At 35.1% G+C, this 24079-nt stretch overlaps 3 protein-coding genes across 5 annotated transcripts in view; 1 reads left to right on the top strand and 2 right to left on the bottom strand.

Moving 5' to 3' along the window:
* Positions 1–412: 412 nt before the first annotated feature.
* LOC148869990 (Pentatricopeptide repeat (PPR) superfamily protein) lies at positions 413–2398 on the bottom strand. The gene has a single exon (XM_088967296.1). It carries the CDS (start codon positions 2156–2158, stop codon positions 623–625), a length of 1536 nt encoding a protein of 511 aa, XP_088823422.1. The 5' UTR covers positions 2159–2398; the 3' UTR covers positions 413–622.
* A 2221-nt stretch (positions 2399–4619) lies between these two features.
* On the bottom strand, positions 4620–8301 carry LOC148869989 (CASP-like protein 2C1). 2 transcript variants are annotated; one of them, XM_088972227.1, is made up of 3 exons: positions 8092–8301; positions 7808–7946; positions 4620–5039 (listed from the first exon to the last, which is right to left on the bottom strand). In XM_088972227.1, exons 1-3 carry the CDS (start codon positions 8259–8261, stop codon positions 4791–4793), a joined length of 558 nt encoding a protein of 185 aa, XP_088828353.1. In that variant the 5' UTR covers positions 8262–8301; the 3' UTR covers positions 4620–4790. The 2 variants fall into 2 exon arrangements, with proteins under 2 accessions (XP_088828353.1, XP_088828354.1); XM_088972228.1 differs by having other exon boundaries at positions 8101–8297.
* Positions 8302–17474: 9173 nt separating this feature from the next.
* The window catches only part of APC4 (Transducin/WD40 repeat-like superfamily protein), a 107789-nt gene continuing 101184 nt past the window's right edge, over positions 17475–24079 (top strand). Inside the window, exons 1-4 of one of the 2 annotated variants that reach the window (XM_088969351.1) lie at positions 17475–17754; positions 17844–17955; positions 18509–18600; positions 21630–21713. In XM_088969351.1, coding sequence (XP_088825477.1) covers positions 17686–17754; positions 17844–17955; positions 18509–18600; positions 21630–21713 — 357 coding nt within the window. In that variant the 5' untranslated portion in view covers positions 17475–17685. The remainder of the gene's footprint in view (positions 17755–17843; positions 17956–18508; positions 18601–21629; positions 21714–24079) is intronic. The other variant, XM_088969352.1, reaches the window with a different exon arrangement.

Raw genomic sequence — 24079 nt, 5'->3', positions numbered from 1 at the left:
TTCAAAGGCTGAGATTCTTGATCATCGTTTTCAGATCCTTGAATGGCTCCAAGCTTGATTCCATCCACTCAGATGAGCATCCTCAGGTAAAGGTCTCCTCTACAGAAAAATCTAGGAGTCTGGTTTGTTTATAGCCAATCAATTACTTTAGTGGGGCTCGCATGCATTGCTTTCCAATATATTACTAGTCAGTCATATCAGTGGATAAAAATAAATATCCAGTATTTGTAAAGCACATTATGCTGGTTGGATGAAGTTCCTTATGAATATAGAAAAAAAAATGCCACCTAATAAGACATGTTTCTTAAATATGCCAATTGCGCCTTTGTCAAACATAAAATTGTAACAAGAAGTAACTTACAATTCCCCATGGGCCACCAAATATTAATAAAAAAAAAGACTCTCAAGAAGATATCAGCAAGAAAAAAAATTCAACTAGTCAATAAGCAAGAATGTCAATCTAGTGCTACCATTCTACATTTTAAAAGATATTGTTATATGGTTCAGATGGTTTAGGAAATGTTTCACTTTTTGAGTCTCTCTTTTACCCAAAAATGAAAAGCACGGAGAAGTTAAATCAGCAAATGCTTGATGCATGCTCATACAGGGTCATTCTGAACAATTATATATTATAATAATCTGATTCAATTACAACAGTGGGTCTGGATGTTGTTTCAGTGGGTCCAAACGCTGCCATCTTCTCTGACAAATTTGAAAGGGCTTGGTGCCTGTTAGCCAATTCCATGAGCACTTTGATCCTCCTAAAGGAAACATTGCTTGGCTTCTGTCCCTTTGCAACCATCTGCAATAAGCATTTCTCAGCTTCTTCCAACTTCCCCATATCACAAAGCAAATCAAACAATACATCTGACACCAAAGTATATGATCCAAAGCCCTTCTCCACCATGTCATTCCACAGCTCAAGAGCCATATCCACCTTCTCCTGCCTTCGAAACAATTTGATTAGAAACATACATGACTGTGTGTTTGGAAAGCATCCACTCTCCATCATTCTCTGATACAAATTCCATGAGCTTCTTAAGTCATTTGACCAATAATAACACCGAAAGAACAAGTTGTAAGTTGTTGCATTCGGATTCAATCCTTTACCAACCATTTCATCCATCAGCTTGTAGGCATCCCCAAGCCTCTTTGCAATGCAGAAGTTCCTTATAGCAGCATTATATGCTGCAACATCAGGGTAACAACCATACTCCTTCATCTCCTTCAAAATATACGTAGCTTTATCAGGATGACCAACTAATCCCAACCCCCCAATTAAACTCGTATATGTGATGACATCTGGGGAAATGTTTTCGTCCCTCATCTTATCAACCACTCTATATGCTTTCTCCATTTGTCTATCCTTACAGTAAACATCAACCAAACAGTTATACGAGACAAGATCAGGCCTAACACCCATTTGCTTCATCTCCTCAAAGAAACTTTCAGCTTCTTCTGATGATTTCCACCCTGAAAGGAGTATATTAAATGTCTGCAAGTTTGGCCGGAAATCGTGTTTGAGACTGTGATACACGTTTCGTGCATCCGTCATGCTCTTCTCTTGACACAATGTCCTCAACAACGCATTAAAACAATTGGTATCAAATTCAGGAACAAGTTTTTTGAACTTCTTAAAGCTCTCAACGGTCTGGCGAACCGAACAAACCTTAGCAATTCGGGCCAGAACTATCTGAACAGTACGAGTTGTTATCAAAGAACGATCTTTCCGACGCATTTCGACCAAAACCTCCCATATTTTATCGAATTCCCGGCTTCTCCCCAAGATATAAAGCATAGTATCGTATGAAAATGCAGTGTGGTAAAACCCACTTCTTTTTGCAGTATAATTGAAGAATTCCAAAGCTTGCAAGGGATTTCCATGGCTGAATCTGATCCTTTTCAGGACCTTATCAATCAAACCACTGGACAGAAAGATCCCAGTCGCTTTCAGAGACTCCTTCAAGTTCTGACTTGAAGAAGCGTTATTGACAATACCAAACACTCTGTCCACGTCTTCACCGTCAACCGAGGTTTCAGAGCAGAAGGACCGAGAGATGAATGAAGACAAGTTTGATGAACTGGAACTGAGATAAGAACTTAAGATTGAACGAACGTACCTTGGTGGGCATTGAAAGGAAGAGTGTCTGGGAATCATTCTCCTTTGAATGCATTCGTTGTTGCTTTGCAGTTTGGTAATCGACCGACCGATTTAGCAATGAAATCTTACGGAATTAACTGATACCCATTAAACTTAGAAGTCCTTTTCCTGTAAACTAATAGGGTTCGCTCCCATTAGAGTTTGTTTGGAATGAAAAAGGAGCATCCAAGCCCCAAGGGCAAAAGAACCGAGTTTCATAAGCTCGCAGTCGCAGCACTCCCTTCGACTATTGAAATTGCCCAGTACCCATACACAACAACGGTATATTACAAAATCCCCCTGTTATATGGGGTCAGTGACAAAGATCCCTCTACTTTAAGTTGCGATAAGGCCCTATAAACTTTATCCGTTAGACAAAGACCCTCGTTCGTCAGTATTCCGTTAATTAACTTGGAAAAAGATTTTTATCTAACTGTTTAAATTTTTTTAAATGCCCAAATTACCTTTATCTTTAATTTATGAAGATGGGGTCTCAACTTCAGAATAGAGCAGCCGTGGAGACTTTCCTTGCGATGCTCTTTGCTAGCAATGCTGAAGCATCTCTCCGAACTAAAACAATTTTACTTAAAGAAGCAGATTATTGATCCTTCTTCTGAGATTACACCATTGTTGGCTGAAATTCAAGAGCGAAAAAATCTCTTGAGACTTCTGAGAGATAAATTAGAAGAGTCTGATAGACAACAGATTGCTTGAGTGGAAGCTAAATCCAAGTGGACCTTTATCTGTTCTAGATTATCTGCACTTGTCGGGCTTGAATCCAAACCATTTTATTACGGTACTGCGACATGCCATTAAGTCGATTAGGAGCTTTGTCAATCTTATGATCGACCAGATGGTTACAGCAGTGTGGCATATTGACGAGGCAGTCAGATCAATTGAACTGGGTGTCGCCTACAACAAGCCCAAAGACGGGAGTTGTGCTTTTGAATAGTCTGTCGAGACTCGAGAGATGTTTGATGGTTTCTATCAACCAAATTTCCTTCTTCCTGCTCAACCATTGCCCGAAAAGATACAAGGCAATGCCATTTCTTTGACAAGTTCATAGAAATGAAGTCTATAAGAGTAGAGTAAAGGAGTTTTTGTCACGGAATCCCAATTCGACATTTGGCAAATTCTAGAAGACAAATACTTGCGCCTTGTACATCCAAAGGTGGAAATTTAATGCCTGACGAAAGGTATTTTTAGGTCATATAGGTTTTAAGAAAAATTGCCAAAAAAGAAGATAGAGAAGGTTTAATGGGACAGTTTAGTAATTTAATGTCTTTTATCATCTGGCTTAACGGTCGAGGGGTATTTATCACAAGTTCACAACATAAAAGTTCATGGAGTATTTGTTGCAAATTAAAGTACAAGGCAGTTTTTGTCCCTGACTCCATAGTATGGACATAATTATGTCATGGTCGAATTGGATAAGAATTCCATGTGGCAGTGGCAGCCATCGTCTCTATCCAGCCAGGTAAGTGCCACGCATGACATATAACACAACCAAGGAGTGTCTTACATGGATCAGGAACTTAACTCCACTGGGGAATAGTAATTATTTCAAAAACCTCAGCGGAGGATCCCATCCCGACAATCCCAGAAGTTTCATCCAACTAAAACACAAACATCTAGCTATAAATAGATAATCCCTACTCACATCAAAAAATAAAATCAGTAAAATGAGAACTAACAGTTCTTGGGTTCACCAAAATCAATAAAATGAACTAAGAAATCTAATAGTATCAAAAAAGGGAATACCTAATGCCAGAGAAGTTGTGGGAGGGAGGTGGACTATTGCTCACCAATCTTTTGACTTAGTGTTGAACCATGCTCACCCTATAGCATATAATATGCAAGGTTTAAAGTTTCAATATGATACGCCCCATATCAGGTGTATCTATTGTATTGTTGGGGTTTTGATATTTTTAGGAACCCCCTTTTTTTAATAAAAAAAAGCCCAAAAACCAAATTTTGCAAAAAAAAAAAAATAGAGAAATGTGTGATTTAAGTACTCATACGCCTCTACCAATACATAGGAACCTTGGTAATATGTGGCAGTGGAAGGAATTGAAGAAAGGCATTGCCACATTGGAACCCCAATGGAGAAGAGACCGAATAGGGCTTGAGTTTATTTGAGCAAAATCTCTGATTTAACCCTATTCGCACTTGAGAACCGCACACACATGTAAGCAACTAAATGTAAGACGTGTAAACCGCGTGCTCTTCTCATGTTGCTGTTGTTCTCACTCGGTCACTCGCGAATGGCTCATTTCTCTCTCTCTCCCAAAAAACAGGAAGAATGCTCTTGCATGACGTTGCCAAACGGAGCCTAAATAACTTATCAAAAAAGCGAACCGGGCCTTTCAGTGGATTAAAGCAGCCAACCCGAGATTTTACCATTACAGGTAATGGCATCTTGTGAACCAATTAACTTGCCTGACTCGTTGGTTTGACCCTAGCTACAGAGATCACCAAATTTTCGCAAACACTGTAATGGCCAGTAACCCACCTATATTTATAGTTGCAGACAACGAACTCTCATAAATAAAGCTGTTTGAAGGATCGATGCAACAGCTTCAAATATACAGTTAGAAACAAGAAAGCAGGCTGGAAATTAACAACTGTGACAATTCTCGTCTGAATTTCGTCAGCCTTTGAGGGCGAAGAATTGTTTCGGGGAGTAGAGTCTAAACAAATTGAAGGCTGAAATCGACGAAACAATGCTCATCAGGAGCGCTGCGACGAGGCCACAGAAAAGAGACCCTCCGATCTGAATGCAGAACCTAGTGTATATGTTGCACACCTTCATCCATTGGAAATCACTTGCTCCAGTTACTGATAATGCTGAGGCCTGAGCTGCAGCTATGGTTGCTCCAAAGCTAATGTAGGTCACCGTCTGTAATGCAATGAGGACAAGATGTTAGTTAGTTCCCTAGTTACTTCATGCTGTAGACGCTACATGTATATACACGAATATCAATGTTCTTCGATGCATCTTTATTGGGAAAAGGTGTCACATCCTGATTGGTTCTGCAGGGATCGAGGAGGGTAGTTAAGGGGCCAAATTCTAAATATATATATATTTATATATATGTTTATAAATATATAATATATATCATATCAGATCTTCTCGAATTGGATAGGAGATGATCCAAATCCGATCCGATCTGAAAATTCAAACAAGGGTGATCCAAATTTAACCAAATAGGATTGGATCTCGAATGGGACCATATCATGTTCCAATCCATTTACTCCTGTAAGCCTAATACCATATCTTACCCATTCCCAAGTTGTAAAATCCCAAAACCTGTTCCCACCACAAAATTCAATTTTCAAGTTAAAAAAAAAAATTTAAATTGATGGGCTCTTAGATGAAGTCTTCATGGGAAATGCAAGTGAGAGGAGTTAAGTGGTAAACTCGCATTGACCCTATTAGGTTAGGGTTGGGCCCTAAGTGCATAGGTGAACGTTTTTATTTTTTTTTATTTTCTTTTGAATAAAAATAATTAGATAGAGAAGGGGCTGCCCAAGGGCCAAGACACACCTGCACAGCACAGCACGACGTGGCACATGCGTGTAATAGCCCAGCCAAGCCTGTGTATGTATGTATGTATAACCTTGGTTGAGCATAGGTGTATTATATGTGGGACGGATAGGATTTGGTATTTCATCTCTGTTTAGTGAGGTCAGGTTTCGATTGGAATTATTTCAGATCAGGTTTGGTTTGATACGAAACCCAATCTATTGACATCTTCGGATTAGGCCCCCCTCAAGCATGGTTTGAAGTGCATTTATTGTGAGAAAATTTAGAAGGTTCTTTGAAAATTTGGGAATTGGAATTTGGACATAATTATCTGAAATTTCATATTATTGTAAAATATTTATAAAATATTATAATAATTCCATATTTCAAAGCTTTTTATACTTTAATTTCAAATCCTGAGTCTGGAATGGACAAAATTTCCGAAATTTAAAACCTTACTTCCAATAGTAGTTGGAGACATTAATAGCTGAAGGTCGTTGCACTTGAACCAATTTGATGTTTTTAGCAAGTGGGATCGTCATCAATGATCAGTTAATCACTTAATAGTTGAAGGTTCTTCCTTTAGTCTGTATATAGACAATTGCCATCAAAGTAGATCTCAGAGTTAACTAGTTGACCATCCATTCCAAGAAGATAAGCTCAATAAGCATTCTTGACTAGTGCCTCGAATAAAATTCATTTAAGAGTCTTTACTCGAAGTGGGCTCAAGTTTTAAAAGATGAAGATCAACCAAGGATGGAAGAAGTATGGGCTCACATCATTTCTGATTGTCAATAGAAACGAGGATATAATAAGCTTTTCTACAACTCTTGGGCTACATCTCATTTAAAAGGTAGTCCATTGATTGGTAAGGAGTGTTAACAAGGCCCACTTATTGGGCCAAGAAAGGAGGGGGATTATTATTTATTATCCAAGTCCAAAGGGAGACCTCTCTCTCTCTCACTCATATGGAGATTATAATTGTCAAAAGGGCAGAAGCATATATGCTATCATTTTTCAATAAGGGTGATATTAGTGCCTTAAAAAAAAAGGTTATCGCACTCCATAGAAAAAATGATTTTCACAAGGGCAATCAAAATCCAATTATAAGCAATTTAGGGAGTGTTCTACAACATGAATGTTTTTGTATTCTTTTATTTTTAAAATATGCAAATCAGAAAAAAAAAGACATGTCTTCTTGTTTTAACAAGCAAAAACAAGTTGGTTTTGCTTCAAAATAAAATCCCATATTTTTTTTGAACCATCAATATTTTGATGGTTTATAAAATGAAAAAAAAAAAAGGGTACCAAAAATTCAATAGATGAAAACATGTTCTTCAGCTACAAATCAATAGATCCAACCTTATGGTTCAACAGCATGTTGAAAACTTTGATAGAAAGTATAAGAGCATTTGAAGTTAAGTCTTTGAGTTGAACTACAATATATACACTGTCACGTCACGTGCAACAAGCGTGCACTTTTACTAGTATATATATATATATATATATATATATATAATTTATCTTAGTGATGGTGATTGAGATTTATAGCATTGGTCATTGTTTCAATCATTTACGAGTATTCTATCAAAGGGATCTCAATTTTATATTTCAAACCAGACCCAATTAATACTAGTCTTTCAGCTATGAGTTTGCCTAGCTCTAATTTATAGGTTAGTTTGCACTTTTTTTTTTTGTTTTTTTTTTTTGGGTAAACCACAACTTCATTAAGCACTACTTGGTCCAAGCAAATCTAATTCCAAAGCTTGTATATTGCTTGATCATATCCCAATCATTAATTTCCAGTCTATCACAATAATCTTGGATGTAGACATTCTTCAAATTTTCCATGGAAATTAACCTACAACTAGCTTCCTGGCTTCAATGTTTGTTTTCTTATATGCATGCTTTGTCAGATTTCAAATTGGTTACTTAATTTCAAGGAAACTGCACCCATCTGTCTACAGCTACATACGATAAGTCCCAATGTTCAGAAATCTTCTATGGTGCAGTAGAGACTGACTAACAGCAAACAGGGCAGCTGCCTTGCGCGCGCACACACACAGAAAACACAGAGAGAGATGGATGTGGTATATATGCATCAAAGTCAAATGAGATTATGAACGTAGTATAGGATTTACCTGGTCTAAGAAGAAAAAAACCCATGCCTGGGTTGAATAAGGCAGAGCTTTGTTTTCCTTGAACCGAGGAAAGAAGAAGCATTTTCCAAGTTGAAGAAGATGATAGAAAGCAACAACAGTTTCCACAATCATCAATATCCTGGGGAGAGAAAAAGACAGGAAACAAAAAGAAAAACAGGAGCATCATATTTCAGACCAATATTTGATTACATTAACAAGAAAATATCCATGATACTTAGAATACCCAATAACACAAAGAGAGAAAGACAGAGAGCGAGAGAGACAGAGAGTACACGAGAGCGTCCAAATCCTTGACAGTGGCCTTCCTCTCAAGGGAGAAGAAGACAGTCTTAGTTTGCTTATCGGTTCCGACCAGGCAAGCTGTTAGAACTAAGAGTCCCACGGTGAAGAGCCTTAGAAGAGCCTCTATCTTCAGCATCCCAGTCTCCATCATCTCTCTCTCTCTCTCTGTGATTACAAGAAGGTGGAATTGGAGATGGCACTGGCCAAGTCCTTTTATAGGAACGCGAATATGCGAGACACGTAGAAGAGCCAAAGTGAGCGAAAAACCTGTTAAGAGTACCACGCTCAACCCACAATCCTTCATTAAAGAAATGAATATCGGCTTTGCAAAGTCAAAATAAAGACAGTGAAAGGTTAATTGTGTTCTTTTTCTATAATATTTATTAGGGTAAATTGCTGAAAATACCCTGAAGTTTTTCACCCTTCCTGAAACCTCCCCTCAAGTTTGGTAATTGTACAATCATCTCTAAATTTTCTGACACATTTGTAAATATACTCTTTTTGTTAGTTAAAATCCTTTCTAATAAGAGGGAAGAAGATATTCAAAATACCCATGCAGTTATTATTAAGGCTGGTTTTTATGGTAAAATTTTATGAACAACAAAAAAAAAACAGAATTTAAATTTTAGCAATTAATATGAAGGGTAAATTTGGAAAAATAAATCAATTTCTGAAAAGAGATTGGGAAAGTTTGGGATAACTATTTATATGAATAAAATAAATGCATGGGTATTTTGGACACTTTTATAACTCTTATCGGAGGATTTTAACATACGCTCGGGGGTCTACTTGCAACTGTTCCAAAAAGTTTACCAAAGTTTAGGAAAGATTTGAAGTTTGAACAATGGTCAACAACTTCAAAGGAAGTTTTATCCATTTACCCTAATTATTATTTGTTTGGCTGGTTCAATGATTTGACTACCGCTTTGATCAAACACTGGATCGTGGATAATGGTCTGCACATTGAACCGAAGTTGGTAACTGCAGTAATTAATAATGGTTTAGAAAAAGAAATTTTCTTTTTATTTTATTTACGAGTCCTGCTAATGTATAGGAAATTAAGGTATGGTATCTAACAAACTCACTAGTCTGTCAATGTTTAAGTATTTTCATTCAAAATTTTCGCATGCCAATGATTTTGCCTTATTTAGAATTTCTTATGGGCAATACATTAGTCTCAAATATTGTTTCAGACAATCACATATGAATATAAATACATTTTGAAATGCATAGATATGAATAAAAATATGGAAACTCTTATATATATATATATATATATATTAAGAAAATGTAACAAAAAATCATAAATACATTAGTAACACTAAATTTAAGGCCAAATAGTCATAAATAATATTTAAATACATAGAAAGTGTATATTTTATTGATGCATATTAAACAATATATTACAATTTGTATAGCGGGATGCATAGATATCATACAATTTTATTGATAATACATCAATCAAGAGTCCAAAACACAAAACATATGTGCCTATTATATTTTACTTATTATATCATTTATTCTTTATTTTACTATTTTTACTTTTTTACATTAATAAAAATGTCAATCAAATATTAAATTCTCAAATGTAAAGTGAAATATCAATTAATATCAACTTATAATATATCAAATTTATTAAAATTTCTAATATACATATCATATGCAAATTAATCAACTTTAAATGCTAAAATTATACTTCATTATTAATACTTTTATTTATATAGTTTTTTTCTGAAATTAAAAAATTATTTTTGGATATAAATGTAGATTATAGATTTGATATATTCAATTTAATATTATATTCTCGAATGCTTTGTAAATAATTATTTCTGTAAATAAAAAACATGTTGTTATTTAATGTAAATTAAAATGTTAATTAATAATTTAAAAATATATAAAAATTTTAAGATACATATCATTTGCAAATTTATAAATTTTAAGTATTAAAATATATTAAAATAGTTATTATATTATTAATATTTATTTGTATAAACTTTTTGAGTGAAATCGTTTTTTTTTTATTTTAATGTGGCCATGATAAATTATTATTAATTTATAAAATATTATTTTTTTTAATTTTTAGTTAGAATTGTTAAACATAAATACGTAATTTATTTGTATTGCATGTGGATATTAAATTTAATAAAAGTTATTTTATTTCACTTATTATCACAATAAGTAGGATAACTAAATGGTTTAAGGTTGTATTTAGGATTTGAGTGCTAGGGAGTAGGGCTTGAGTGCTGGTTACGTTCTTGTAGCTTCTGGTCAAACAAGCTACTTGGTGAGTTATGGAATTGGCGAGGATTGAACATTTGACCACTTGGTCAAATAGGCTTTGGTACCATCTCGCAAAAACAAAAAAAAAGTTCAACCTAAGGCTTGCATCTGGTTGCACTGCCAAAATTATGGTAGTGCAATTTTTGATATATTTTTATTACAAATTCTACCTTATTTTGTTTGATGGTTGTACAAATGAAGTAAAATAAAACCTGAAGCCAAATAAAGTAAAATCCAAAATAAAATTAAACTGAAATTTACATTATTTTTATTTGTACTCGTGTGCAATTATAGTAGCACAAATAAATTACACTGCAACTAAACACAATAAAAAGTTTAAGTTGTTAGATGAGATCCCTAAGAACGTATTTATTCTCTAACTTCAAAGCAAGATACAAAGGGTCAGATCAATGTGGATTTTTAACTTAACCCACCCATTGACATCATTGGTCTTTAAGATATAGAGTTGATGAAAGGGGAGATCAGAAATCTCTAGATGAAAGGAACTCATTCATATCTGAACATGCCATCAATAATTTCAAAGAAACAAAAAAGTATGTATCAATAAAGTTAAAGATGAGGTATGAGTGTTAGGTAGATAGAAACTCACCTCCTCATGTGATTGCAATTCGTTGTGGGACTTTTTCAGTGGTAGTTTGGGTCCTTTATGGCAGAATTCTAGGACTTACATACAAAGAAGAACAAATCACAGTTCTTAAGAGTTAAGACGTACTCTACTTTTTCTTCTCCTTCAGTCCTTCCATGCCTACTCTTTTTCGTGAAATGGCTAATTGGCATCTCCCATCATGTACGCAGTACACAGAGATCAAAGGCCAAAGAAAGCGGCTTTTTAAAGCAAAAAGGGATATGAGAAAACGCAGATACTGCATGATCAAGCCTCACATACAGCACTATAAAGTTACTCTATGAGGATCCGCTTGGCTTGCCTACAACCAGAATTAGATGGAAATAAATTTTGGTTGTTTTGCCTTTTTTTTTCTTTGGATTGGCTTTGAGTCGGTGATGGCTATATTTTAAAATCCGACATGGATGTCGAACTGTTTTTGCCTTCGAGTTGTGGGTCATCGGTTCAACCAGTCGGGTCGAAAGATTCAGATCATGCCATGTCATATATATGTATTAGGTATATATAGAGAGAGAGGATCTGCTTGGCTTGCCTACAACAAGAATTAGATGGAAATAAATTTTGGTTGTTTAGCTTTTTCTTCTTTGGATTGGCTTTGAGTCGGTGATGGCAATGTTTTAAAATCCGACCTTGAGGTTGAACTATTTTTACCTTCGATTTGTGGGTCATCGGTTCGACCAGTCGAGTCGAACGATTCAGACCATGCCATGTCATCATATATATGTATTAAGTGTATATATATATAATATGTTTTGGATATGTTATATGTATTTTTATATTTAATTTATATTTTTTAGCTTAGTTTTTAATTTTTTAATTATAAAATATTAAAAATTGCAATTTAAGGAAAAAGTTTTTTTTTTTTTGCGAAAATAGCAGGGCAAGGTGCCTATGGTGCCTTGGGACGCATAGATCTCGAAAAGCTACCCAAAATAAAAAAATCACCCTAGTCGGACATTGGAGTGCAAAGTTATGACCTTCGAAAATTTGCATACATTAACTGTGCAACCCGTGACCTGGTGACCAGGTTGAACTGGTCAACGGTTGAATTGGTTGGGTCAAATGGTTCTTGACCAAGTCTGCGATTTTTTATTGTCTAATGGGTCTTGACTAAACCAGACCCAGAATCTTGGCTGGGTGATGGTTCAAACGGTTCGACTGGCCAAGTCAACAACGGGTTGAAAACACAGAGTGAAGGAGAGCTTTGTAAGGTTGGAATCCAGGGCAAGGTGGGCTAAGTCCTATAAATACAATTTCTTTCTACAAATTGTTAATACAATTTTGAGATGGCTGCCCTTCCACCTGGTATAAAAGTTGGGGTTAAAAAAAAAAAAGCTTCAAGTACAATTAGGAATATTAATGGACCAATTTTGGATGGACTACATTCAAACCAAAATCAATTTGGACAGATTGGACAGACCAACAAGACAAATTGAATTGGACCAGTCCAGACTTAATGGACCAAAATATTTATTTGATGGATTGGACTTGGTCCATCTATAATAAATTTATATTAGATTGAGTTGAATTGAACCAATATATCTGGTCCATTGATAGAAGATAAGAAAATAGGTGTCAATGAACCATGTTTGGATTGGAACCAACCCAAATTAAAACATAGTCTAAACATTGAATTGGACTAATCCAAAATGGTAAAAAATATTCATTGGATTGGATTGGACCTTGTCTATTTGTAATGGACTCGCATTGCAGGATTGAGCTTGATTAGACTAAATCCAATCCAATTGACATCCCTACGGTACAGCAACCCTATTTTGCTTGTAATAGGTCCATTCTAATGCAAATTAAACACCCTTATCACTAACACGATGGCTCATTAGTATGAATGTTGAGTGTACTATAGGAAAATTCACTTTTAGTAGCAATCAAAACTAATGCTAAGAGTTCTCAAAACTGTTGGTAAAAATTTTATTGGTAGTCGCCAATTTGTGGCTAAAAATTCTAGCAGCATTTCGATGATTGTTGGTAAAACTTAAAATACAACGCTAAAAATAAGACTTTTAGCAGCAATTCTTGACTATAGCTAAAGAATGATTTTTAAGCGGTAGTTATATCTTTAGCAACAGTTGTGATTGTCGCTAAAGGGGTTTAATAAATGTAGCTATAGGTTTGGCGCCTTTTTTCTGTGCATTTTATTTTGACACAACTTTTTAGCAACAATAAATGTTGCCTTTAGCGGCAGTCACGACTACCGCAATTGAAACTAAGAAAAAAGCATATAGCAGCAATTGTATATCTCTTCTCTAGGCCTACCTGAACAACATTCTAATTTTTTTCTCACATTTCAAAATGATTTGGAATTTTGTCAAAAATCCAAATAACCTGTAATTGTTTTCAATTATTAAATAAAGTTGTAATTTGTTTTAAATAACTTCTTTTCTCTTCAATCATCAAAATTGAAATTAAATACAAAAAAAATCAAAACATCATAAACGCATCTTAGTTTCAAACTATAAACTCCTTAATTAATACAAATTTCATCATCCATTTTCCATTCAAAATATTTGTCATAAACACATATTAGTTTCAAATTAATAAACTCCTTAATACAAATTTCATCGTCTATTCCTAGAAACATGTAGTTTTATTCAAAACATCGGTTTATAAAATCTTCTTCCACTTCTTCTCCCAAAATCCAACGAAGATTATTTCCTGCACAAAGGGTGAAAATAATCATAAATAGACCTAAATTAGAACTATAAAGAAAGATATATCAATTATGCAAACAAAATAGAGAAGTGCTAATTCCATAACATCTAATTTGAAACATAAGGAAGATTGGTAACCGAGAAAAAACATCTTATTCTTATCACCTATGATCAATAACACCAACAATTTCAATCTCTCTCTCATCCTCCTCCTCTTTTGTTTACATTCCCCTTTCTAGAAATGTATATCAGGAAATAATGTGAAAGTGAAAGAGTAATAAAAATAACATCAATAAATAGTAAGTTTTGATAAAGTATTATATGGAAACCTACAAGAAGAATCAAAGCAATTTGGTGGTCATAACTGAATGGTATTCAAATTCAGGTAAATGAAGATAAATTTCATAATCTTTTTTCTCAACAACATAATAACGAATTGTAAAGGCATCCCATCTCCCAACAGCCCTAAGAGCAATATGCAGAAAGATGACAAACAGCCCAAGGCTTGTATACCCACTCAAAAATACTATAAGTTAACTGTTATATATTGGCATCCAACTAGACCTGGCAAAAAAGTTGATTCAACCCACCCGCGAACCCACCCTGCCCGCCCCGCCCCGAAAACAGAGTGAAGGTCTCATATTCAGCTACCTAAATGTGAGAATGATCCGACCCGACCTGACCCTAATTGGTATTGGTGAATTTTTCTTTCCTATGAACTCTGGATGAGAGAATGTTGTTCTGAATTATGATTTTTGAAAAGTATCAAATATCCATTTTGACCCATATATGAGAGTTTCTGTTTGCCTTTTTGGGGGTATCATTAAAAAACAAAAAGTTGTATGATCGCACTTTAAGAGACACAAGATAAGAGGAAACGAACAATCAATTTTTTCTTAAAGTTAAAAGATTCATCTTAAGAGATAAGAGTTAAGAGGAAACGAATAGGCCCTAATTGGGACTATTTATGCATTGTTAGAAGTTTCCACTCTTTAACTTTTTCTATTTAGTTTTTACTCTTTAAATTGTTAAATGTTCAATTTTTTTATTCATATTTGGATTTTTAAAGTTAATTCTTTTAATTTTGGCATTTTTCATATAGTTTTTCTTTATTTTTTTTTTAATTTCAGTTATTTTTTTGGGGATGACCCGTATTGACCAATGGGTCAACCCTAACCCGAACATTTAGAGTTAGGTTATAGAATTCGATAATCCAACCTGAAAGTCAACCCGATTTAAACCTAACCCATGGGTCAATTAGGGTTAGGTTATAGCATTCAATAACCCAACCGAAAGTTAACCCGACCCGAGCACGACACACCCAACCCAATTGCTAGGTCTGCATCCAACCGTGGTAAACTCCCAATCTGAATTATGCTTATTGGCCTTCATTCTATTTAAGCTCTCAGCTTAACTATGGCAGTCTTGGGAATCCATCTGAATGAACAATTCAAATTGGATGATGAGTTTTGAGTTTCTTTTTACTCTTTTTAACTCTTAAGAAATACTTAACAGACACCTCAGAAAAAAAAACATTCCTAAATTATTGAACATTATAATTTAGGATAATCTTCAGATTCTTCAAAAGGTGCATCTAGGGACCTTATGGGAGAGGTGGTTGCAGGTTTGCATCATAATCTAGTCCATTTTATCAATGTTTTAAAAATCAACCTAGAATTGGAACCATAGTAGTTCAAACATTCGGCTTGAATGGATAACCCGTTCCAAATTAAAAAATAAAATAAAAATGGTCAAAACCATTGTCTAGGTCGAATGAGTTTAATAGTTTGATAGCCCAGACAATAGGTCACTAACCAGGTCAACAATTTTTAACTAAAGAATGGATTAAGGGTGAAATAGAATCGGTTGTCTGAATGGTACCTGAGCCAAACCGCCCGACCATTCAGATCTGAAAACACTGCATCATATAAGAGAAATTTCATCCTTGTTGCAAGGTCTACAGATTGGTTACTCCTTGGGCCTAAAGAATGGAGGTTGAAGGAGACTCATCCATTGTTATGGGACGGTTGAAAAACATCAGTAGGTCCTTGGGGTTCATTCATTGAAGCTGTTAAGTGTTGAGAAATGATATATATCATTAAAAAATAGATATGAAATGCGCATGCCTAGCTCTGCCTTTGCTTTCAAGGCTTCTACAGGTTTGAACTACTAGCAGCCTGATCCACTTGTCATCAGATGGCAAATCAACCAATGAAATCTACCTAATACCCATTCAAAGAGTTCAGCTTTAAACATATGGTTAAGAAAGAAAATGAAGCAAAAATCATATACCATGCAATCTGGAAGAAGATCACAACTATTATATCAATAGATGGTCTTCATTGTCCACATAAAGTACATTGGTATTTCAAACGCAAATACCTTTGTCTCAATGGTCAGGGATGCCAATGGATCAAGTTCGGTGTGGGTTTAGCCCAATCCAAATCTGACCTAAAGTCATTCATTCTCAACCCTCTAGCTTGAGCTCTTTAACCATGCTTAAATTAACAAAGAATCAGATCAGCTTTTAAACTTTTAATCTTTAAATATAATTAAGAAGGCGATTATATATTTATACTATTCATTATAATAATTCTAAGATTAATTAGTAATTTAATATATATGTATATATATATATATATATATATATTACAAATTTATATGTATTATACATAAATATATTATATTTTTAGTTATCTATTTATAATAAATTATATATATTTGTAGTATTTAAAATATAATATACATATTTATAATATATTATAATATCTATTTAGCACTTATATTATATATTTATTTATAATATATATTGTAAATATAAAAACCAAAGAACCAAATTGGTAAATCAAACCGGTGGACTAGTTAATCGATTCATTTTGATTCACAATTTTTTAAAAACCGGTCAATTTCAAAAAAAAGAGAGCCCAAATTTGACTGAGGCCTTAAGACATAACCTAGGCCGAAGCCCAAATTTTTTGGGCCGGATTGAAATGATCACCCCTGGTTACGATGCCTAATACAAGTTAAACCAACCGAGGGATGGCTCAGTGTTAACCAATTTGTTCTAGTAAAAGAGATAAAGGGATAAAGTTATTAGAGCAAAGTTTGACAAAACGCAATAGCTGTAAAATCCATGTTTTTTAAAACCGACTTGGAGACCAAAGTGGTCAGGGGTCCGGTTACATTTGAATGGTTGGACCGTTATGACAAAAAAATAAAAAAATAATTAAAAAATGAAAACCGGTCAAAATCGTTCAAACAGTTCAAACGATTCGAATAATTAACCACCCAAGATCAATGATTTTTATGGAAAATCTGGTTTTAGGGAAGCCCGGAACCAGTCACCTAGCTTATTCCCGATTTTTCTGGTCCGACCGTCGGATCTGGTCCGGTTTTAAAAACCATGGTAAAATGAACGATGAGGTTTTACGCTAATAATAAATTCATGGCCCATGCGTTTGGCTAATCCGAATTCAAGTTATTACCGGTGCATAGCACCGAACACCTAACAAAAAAATGCCAAACACAAGTTACACAACTGACCAACCGGTTATACCACGCACAATCGTGTGCACACGGAGGGATTTTCCTTTCAGTCCAAAACCAGACTAACGGACCTCATCGCTCTACTTCTGAGATCGATTTGCTCCTTACTAATCGCGCCTTATACCAACCTTACCGCGTATCGCATATCGAAGCCGTGCATTGAGAACATCTCGTACTTGATGTTATCATTCATAATAAGATAGTTTCAATCCACGGTTGAGATGCGTTGTGAGGTTGATGTGAGTCGTGATTTGTTGCGAGCAAATCCCAATTCTCTACGCATACTCGCAACCTTACCGGTCCCCGCCCTCCACCCCCCCAAAAAAAATTCCCGCCTTGGGTTTCTTTCTTCTCCACACTCCACAGTCTATAAACCTCTTCAGTCGCCTTTCTCCTCAATCCCTCCCTGTAGAAAGCTTCGAAGCTATTGAATCATGGAAACCGACGAGGGGCAAGGGATAATACCTTTTCAGCTTCAGTTCGACAAACCAATCGCCTCTCAGGTTCTTCACATGCTTCAGTTCAGATTCCATTATTTTTCTTTTTCATTTTTTGCACCTTAATTTTGTCCATTAACCTCGTCCTCTTTTAGATCAAAATCGCAGAGTGGAATCCAGAGAAGGATTTATTGGCTATGGTCACAGAAGATTCCAAGATCCTTCTTCATCGTTTTAACTGGCAGAGATTATGGACGATTTCTCCTGGTGATGACCTACTTTATTCTTTCACCATTTCTAGGACTGTTTCTTTATGTTCGAACTATTTTACTGAATTGATGGACTTTCTCTGGTATTTTAGCTCTTAATGCAAAGGATAGATTCAAATGAGATGCCATTGCTTTCCTTGCAGTGTAATTAGTTAATGGCGTAACCGATAAAAATATTAGTGAATGGTGTAGGCTACATTTCAAAGATTGCTATTATGTTTGGGTTGAATGAATTGAGTTGGGCTTACAAGACCAAAGTTGAAACGAGCCTATTATTGCCATTTGATGTTTTTGGGTGTCCTATATATTTACTTGATACTTAAGAATTACAACTTGACCTTACTTGATGCCTTGATTGTATTTTAATAAGTGATTTATAGCTGAAGAAGTACGGCTTCTTCTCACCCTTTGATTGTTTTGGGTGTTCCATCTATTTACTTGATTGATGTTATGCTGATAGGTGGATTTATAGTTGCTCTTTCTCTCTCTCTATCTATATATATATAATGTATGTACTTTGGATGTACTAATTTGTTCTAATTGTTGTGTAGGAAGATGCGTAACAGCTCTTTGCTGGCGTCCTGATGGTAAAGCGATAGCTGTAGGTCTTGATGATGGGACCATTTCGTTGCATGATGTTGAAGTAAGTAACACTAACTAAATCACTGAAAATATAACTCAAGTCAATTCTAGCTGTTTGGAATTGTTTACTTATGGCATGTAATGTAGTTTCTATAATGGTATTTATAATCAAGGTTTTAGAAGGCTAAGGCAGAGGCGAGGTGCAAGCCTCAATGTATTTTGAGGTAGAAGCCTCAAAGTGTGCCTTTGTACCTGTGTTAGTACATATATGTATATATGTACATATAATTTTTTAATTTTAATTTTTGTGTATCTAAATATAATATACAATATACATATATGTATATATATTTATTATAATTGTTGTTAATTTATATTATTTGCTTTTATTATATGTGTTCTTTTTAATATGAACCTTATGTTTTGAAAATTTTATTTTGTATTTTGTTTTATGCGTATAAGCTCGTCTACCAAAATTAAATGATCTTTGTGCACCTCTATATATATATATATAGAGAGAAGAGAGAGAGAGAGAGAGAGAGAGAGAGAGAGAGAGAGATGATAGGTAAATGGGAAATTTTATTAAAACTCAACATTCATGAAGCAGTACGAGCAACCCAAAGAGAGGTGCAAGGTGCACCTCCCAAATAAGAGCGTAGTTAAATTGCAATTGTGCCCAATACAAGAATTCCCTATTAACCCCTTGCTTAGTAAGAGAGTATGGCATCTTGTTCGCTGTTCTAACCCATGGTATCATCAATGTCGTAGTGCCGGTTTGCCATTTAAGCTTATTCATTTCCTCCCTAAAAGCCCAAACAACATTCTCTGGATTTTCTAACCATCCTACTACCACCTTTCAGTCACCGTCAATGACTAATTTCTTCAAATTCTTTTCTCTTGCAAGCTCAACTCTCTGGAATTTATTGCTTCTATTCTTTCGTTGAATCATGATTGGGATTTTGGGTTCTGAAGATGGTTGAGGGATGCCGAAATTGTATAGTTGAATGAGGGTTACCTTTCTTGTTCTTCTTTCTTCAAGTTTCTTTGTTTGTCTTCTCCTTTTTATCCTTTCCCTACTAAGGTAAGGAAGTCTGGTGTTGGCTTATTCCTACCAAAATAGGAGCTTTTTGTTGGGAATGTACCATGAGAAGATCAACACTCTGGACATGCTACAAAAAAGAAGACCCTTCTTGTGCTTATCTTCAAACTGGTGCATTCTATGTAAATCCAATGAAGAGAATTGTTACCACTTACTAATATCCTGTCCTTTTGCTCTAGATATATGGGAATGGTTTTTCTCTTTGTTTGGATGCAGGTGGTCCTTGCCAATGGAGGTATGTGAGCTTTTTGATCCTTCTACCTTTGTCTAGCCTAAAAGGAGGGGAAGGATTATTTGGAAAGTGCCAGAGCAGTGATAATATGGACTCAGTGGGAAGAAAGAAACAATAGAGGCCCCATTTGGTTCATGGGAATAGGGGTCTGGAATTGGAATCGGAATGGGCTATTCTGATTCCAACTGTTTGGTTGGGCGAAATCAGAATCCCATTCCCATTCCTGGTTGAATGGCATTCCCCCATTTGAGGGAATGACCATTCCCTCCTCCTCCCTTGGGAATTAAATCCCATTCCTGTCTGAACCAAACAGACTGTCGGAATAGACCACTCCGATTCCGATTCCAACTGTGAAGTACCAAATGGACCCAGAATCTTTTTAGGAAAGGATAGAAAGTAAAGAAGTGGTAAGAGACTGCATAATGGTGAGGGTGATACACTGGGTTAGGGTATGAAGCATTGTCCCTTGCGTAAGTTATTGTACATGCAAGCGTCAGTTGGAAAATCCCTATGATTATTTATATTGGTCCTTTCTTCATTGAGTTTTTGAAGAATCATGGTTTGTTGATGGATAAAGTTGATTAACAATTATTTTTTTGATAATTCATATCTCAGTCCTTGTAAAAAGGGTAATCTCAAAATTTCTTCTTGGATGGAAGGGTCTTAATGCTAATCCTCTTCCCGTCTTTCTCTTTCTCCTAGTGGGTAATGTTCTCAATAGGATTTATGTTGGGGAAGGAAGCATAAGGTTCTTCTTGACAGTATGGCCGGCCAGAAATAAGAGGAAGAGAAGAGAAGAGAGAGCAGAAGAGAAGGGATTTGCAATGTAACAGTGCTGGTGGCGCCAGCCTTTATTTTAATAAATATATAGGGCGGCAGAAATAACAAGGGAAAAGACCCTTGTGCCCCTGAGTACAATAACATACATAACAGAAGTGAAAAAACCAAAAAAAAACACTTTAGCTAGCCAAACAGACCCTAACACCAACAACTAAATTATTTTAACAGTTCTCACCTTTGATTTGTTGATATTGTCTTTTGTGATGTGGGGACCCTTCATACTCTTGTTAAATATTTCAAGTTATCTTCGTGCTAAATATCAGTTTGGCCAAGAGCAGTTTGGTGGGGTTTAACATTGATGAGGACACTGTCTTTGAATATGGAAGGATGATGGGGTTTGGGACATTGAATTGGCCCTTAAAATACCTTGATCTTCCTTTAGGAATGGGCGTCTAAACCCACAGTTTTGTAATCCTGTAATTGGCAGGTTTTATATCCCTAGTTTACTTCAGGTAGTTCATTCCTGTGTTTAATACTATTTTATTGAATCGTTATCTTATTATTTCAGGTTTGCTTTCTTATTGTTTTTTCCTTTTACATTTTTGAATTATCTCGTCAGTTCATTTCTCTTCTTACTTTCCCATCATTGTCCTTTCTTTTCCTTTATGTTCTTTTTTACTACCAATATGCTGCAATGGTCCAATATATGCATAAGCCTTTAGTCCGTTATTTGGAGGCAGTAGGGCGTATCTTAGCATACTTGAAGAAGAATTCTGATAAGGTGTATTTTATAGATGGCATGGTCATATTTGAGTAGAGGCTTATATTATGTACTAATTGATTCATGTCTTTAAAATAACATACATCTCTCAATACATGCTTTTCATTTTGATGGTTCAGCACTGCAATTTGTTTCATTGTTATTATACATGACCTTGGTATGTTATTGGAGAACGATAATGTTTTATTTGCATAACAGAATGGAAAGCTGTTGAGAAGTATGAAGTCCCATAGCGTGGCTATTCTATGTCTTAATTGGGAGGAGGATGCACAACCATTGGAGGTATACTGTTGACTAGGTTTCCCTCCATTATCTTCTAACAAGCCATGTAACTATAATTACTGTGCTGAATGAGTAATGGCTCTTTATTGCTTAAGATTTGATGCATGCTTTCTGTTTGATCACATGAGAGAGAACCAATGAAGAAAGGAAAGAAAAGGAAGATTAAGTCTAGTATGAATAGTGGAGAGAACAAGATGTTATCTTCTATTCTTTTGATTTCTTTTGAAGGGCTACACAACGGGGGGTAGCCCATCCCCCAACCCATAACCCCCCGAACCCAGGTCAGGTGGGATTGGATCCCAAGTATCCGCTACAACCAGCAGGAGCTTACCAACCCGCTGTGTTTTTATCTTACAAAAACTAAAAATCATAGACAGGTGCCTTTGTGCAAAATAATTGCAGATCAGTCCCTACGCTAACCTATGTATAACATGGAGTATATATCATATAGTCCCATCTTGTCAAATGATAAGATCAATTTGAGGTTGAGCAAGAGCCTTGATAATTAAGTCAATCAACCAAAAACTTGATTTGATGTAGGGAGCATTTATGTTTAGACTGGACATTTTTTCAGTAACATATTGATTATCAACTTCAATATTTTTATTTCTTTCATTGGGAATTAGATTTGAAGCAATATTTATGGTGGTTTGATCATCACAATAGAGATTCATAGGTTGATTTGTTGAGAAACCCATATCACATAGAAGTGTCTTCAACCAAATTAATTCGCATGTAGTATGAGATACAATCCCTATTTCTGCTTCTGCACTATAGGCCACAACACTTTGCCTTCTGAGTGATATTGAGTTTCCTCTCTATTCTCTCTCCTCTCTCCTCTCTCTCTTTGTGTATATATATACTCTTTAATTTTGCAAGCAGCTGTTATAGCCATCAACAGCATAAGTACTTTATCAAAAGGCATTTCATTCAGCATTTTCAAAGAACTGGATTGATCTGGATGAGTTATTCCTTTTTTATTTTCATCTATCCTGAAAATTTTCCATTCTAGCCATTTTTATTGCATCTCCATCTCCTTTTGCTTCCATATTTGGACACTCCTATGAATCCATAATCTTTTGTCCTTCCAAATATCATCTTGAAATTCCACCCAGAACCTTGCATTCCATAAGCTTCCAATTTTCTTTAAAGCCTAGAATTTTTGTTCTTTTGTGCAAGACATACATTGAACCTAACCAAAATTAGTTTCTCTCTATAACTATCCATTCTAACTCTACCTATAAAGTTTCATTGAAAAGTTCCTATCCTATACCTATTTCCTTGTTTTGAAGCTTTCCACTATCTTTGGACAAATATGCAACACATGCAGTTTGGGTGCAAGACCTTTCCAAACCAAACCAATCTTTGCTTTTAGTCTAATATACCCCTAAACCTGTTTTAACCCTCTTAGACTCATCCTTGTTTCATTCAAGTCCTACATCACCCGCTTTATAGAATTACTGCTTACCAAAAAACAAGGGAAAAAAAGAAAAAAAAAAAGAGAATCAGGTTACTGCACTCTTCTTGCACTATCGGTTTGGAGACGGATGCTATTTGATGTAGGATGGGGTAGGGGTCCTACTGATTTAAGATTTTGTGATGGGCTTTATAGGGCGAAAGAGGGGCTTTTAGTGAATAAAGATGAATAATATGGATGGAAAAGAAAGTAAACAGGTTGTTGTCCATCAAAGAAAGAGTTAGGAATCAAAAGAACTCTTGCTTGTTATAGACTTATAGTAAACAGAAAGGATATAGATAACTTATTAAACCAAGCTTTATTTCATCAAATCAACTCTTCTTTTATTTAAATTACAATGACTATAGATTCAAGTATGAACTCGGATGCCACTTTACAGACTTCAATTGGACTTGGAAAATGAACTATGTCACTTCTATTTGTTTTAAAATTAAGACAATCCATAGGGGACACTCAAATAAGGATTTTTAACTTGTAAATTACTCTAATAACACATTCCTAATCCTGCTAAAACTACATTAATCTAAAGACACCGGAAATTACTAAAACAATAAGCCTGGAGTTTACTATAAATAACATTTTTGTGAATTACTATAAATAGTAAGCCCAAAAATTATTATAAACAATAATTTGGAAATAAAGTAAATTCCTAGAAAACTTAAACCCCATTCTTTAGACACCTAGAACTAGAAAATAAATAAAAAAATCTCGAACCTTTCCCATCACCTCAAATCCTGAAACTAGTGTAGAGGTGGAAAAGCTGATTTCTTTCTCCATATATTCTTTTCTTGCTTCAGCATCTGCATTATAATTGTTATTGCTATTGTTAATCTGATAGCCAAGTGCAAATGGTTGGGAAAAAAATGAAAAGGAAGAAAGAGAATAAAAT

Source organism: Nelumbo lutea, chromosome 2 (genome assembly GCF_056320005.1).
Source record: "Nelumbo lutea isolate HS-2025 chromosome 2, American lotus-T2T, whole genome shotgun sequence".
NCBI lineage: Eukaryota > Viridiplantae > Streptophyta > Magnoliopsida > Proteales > Nelumbonaceae > Nelumbo > Nelumbo lutea.
This window is presented reverse-complemented; position numbering and strand designations above follow the sequence as displayed.

Bases quoted from the DNA above. Each gene is read 5' to 3' on its own strand.
- LOC148869990 (XM_088967296.1), bottom strand. From the start codon at position 2,158: ATGATTCCCAGACACTCTTCCTTTCAATGCCCACCAAGGTACGTTCGT.
- LOC148869989 (XM_088972227.1), bottom strand. From the start codon at position 8,261: ATGATGGAGACTGGGATGCTGAAGATAGAGGCTCTTCTAAGGCTCTTC. The intron at 7,947-8,091 runs GTCTCTCTCGCT...TTCTCTCCCCAG, and splicing joins GACGCTCTCGTGTACTCTCT to GATATTGATGATTGTGGAAA. The intron at 5,040-7,807 runs GTAAATCCTATA...ATTGCATTACAG, and splicing joins TTTTTTTCTTCTTAGACCAG to ACGGTGACCTACATTAGCTT.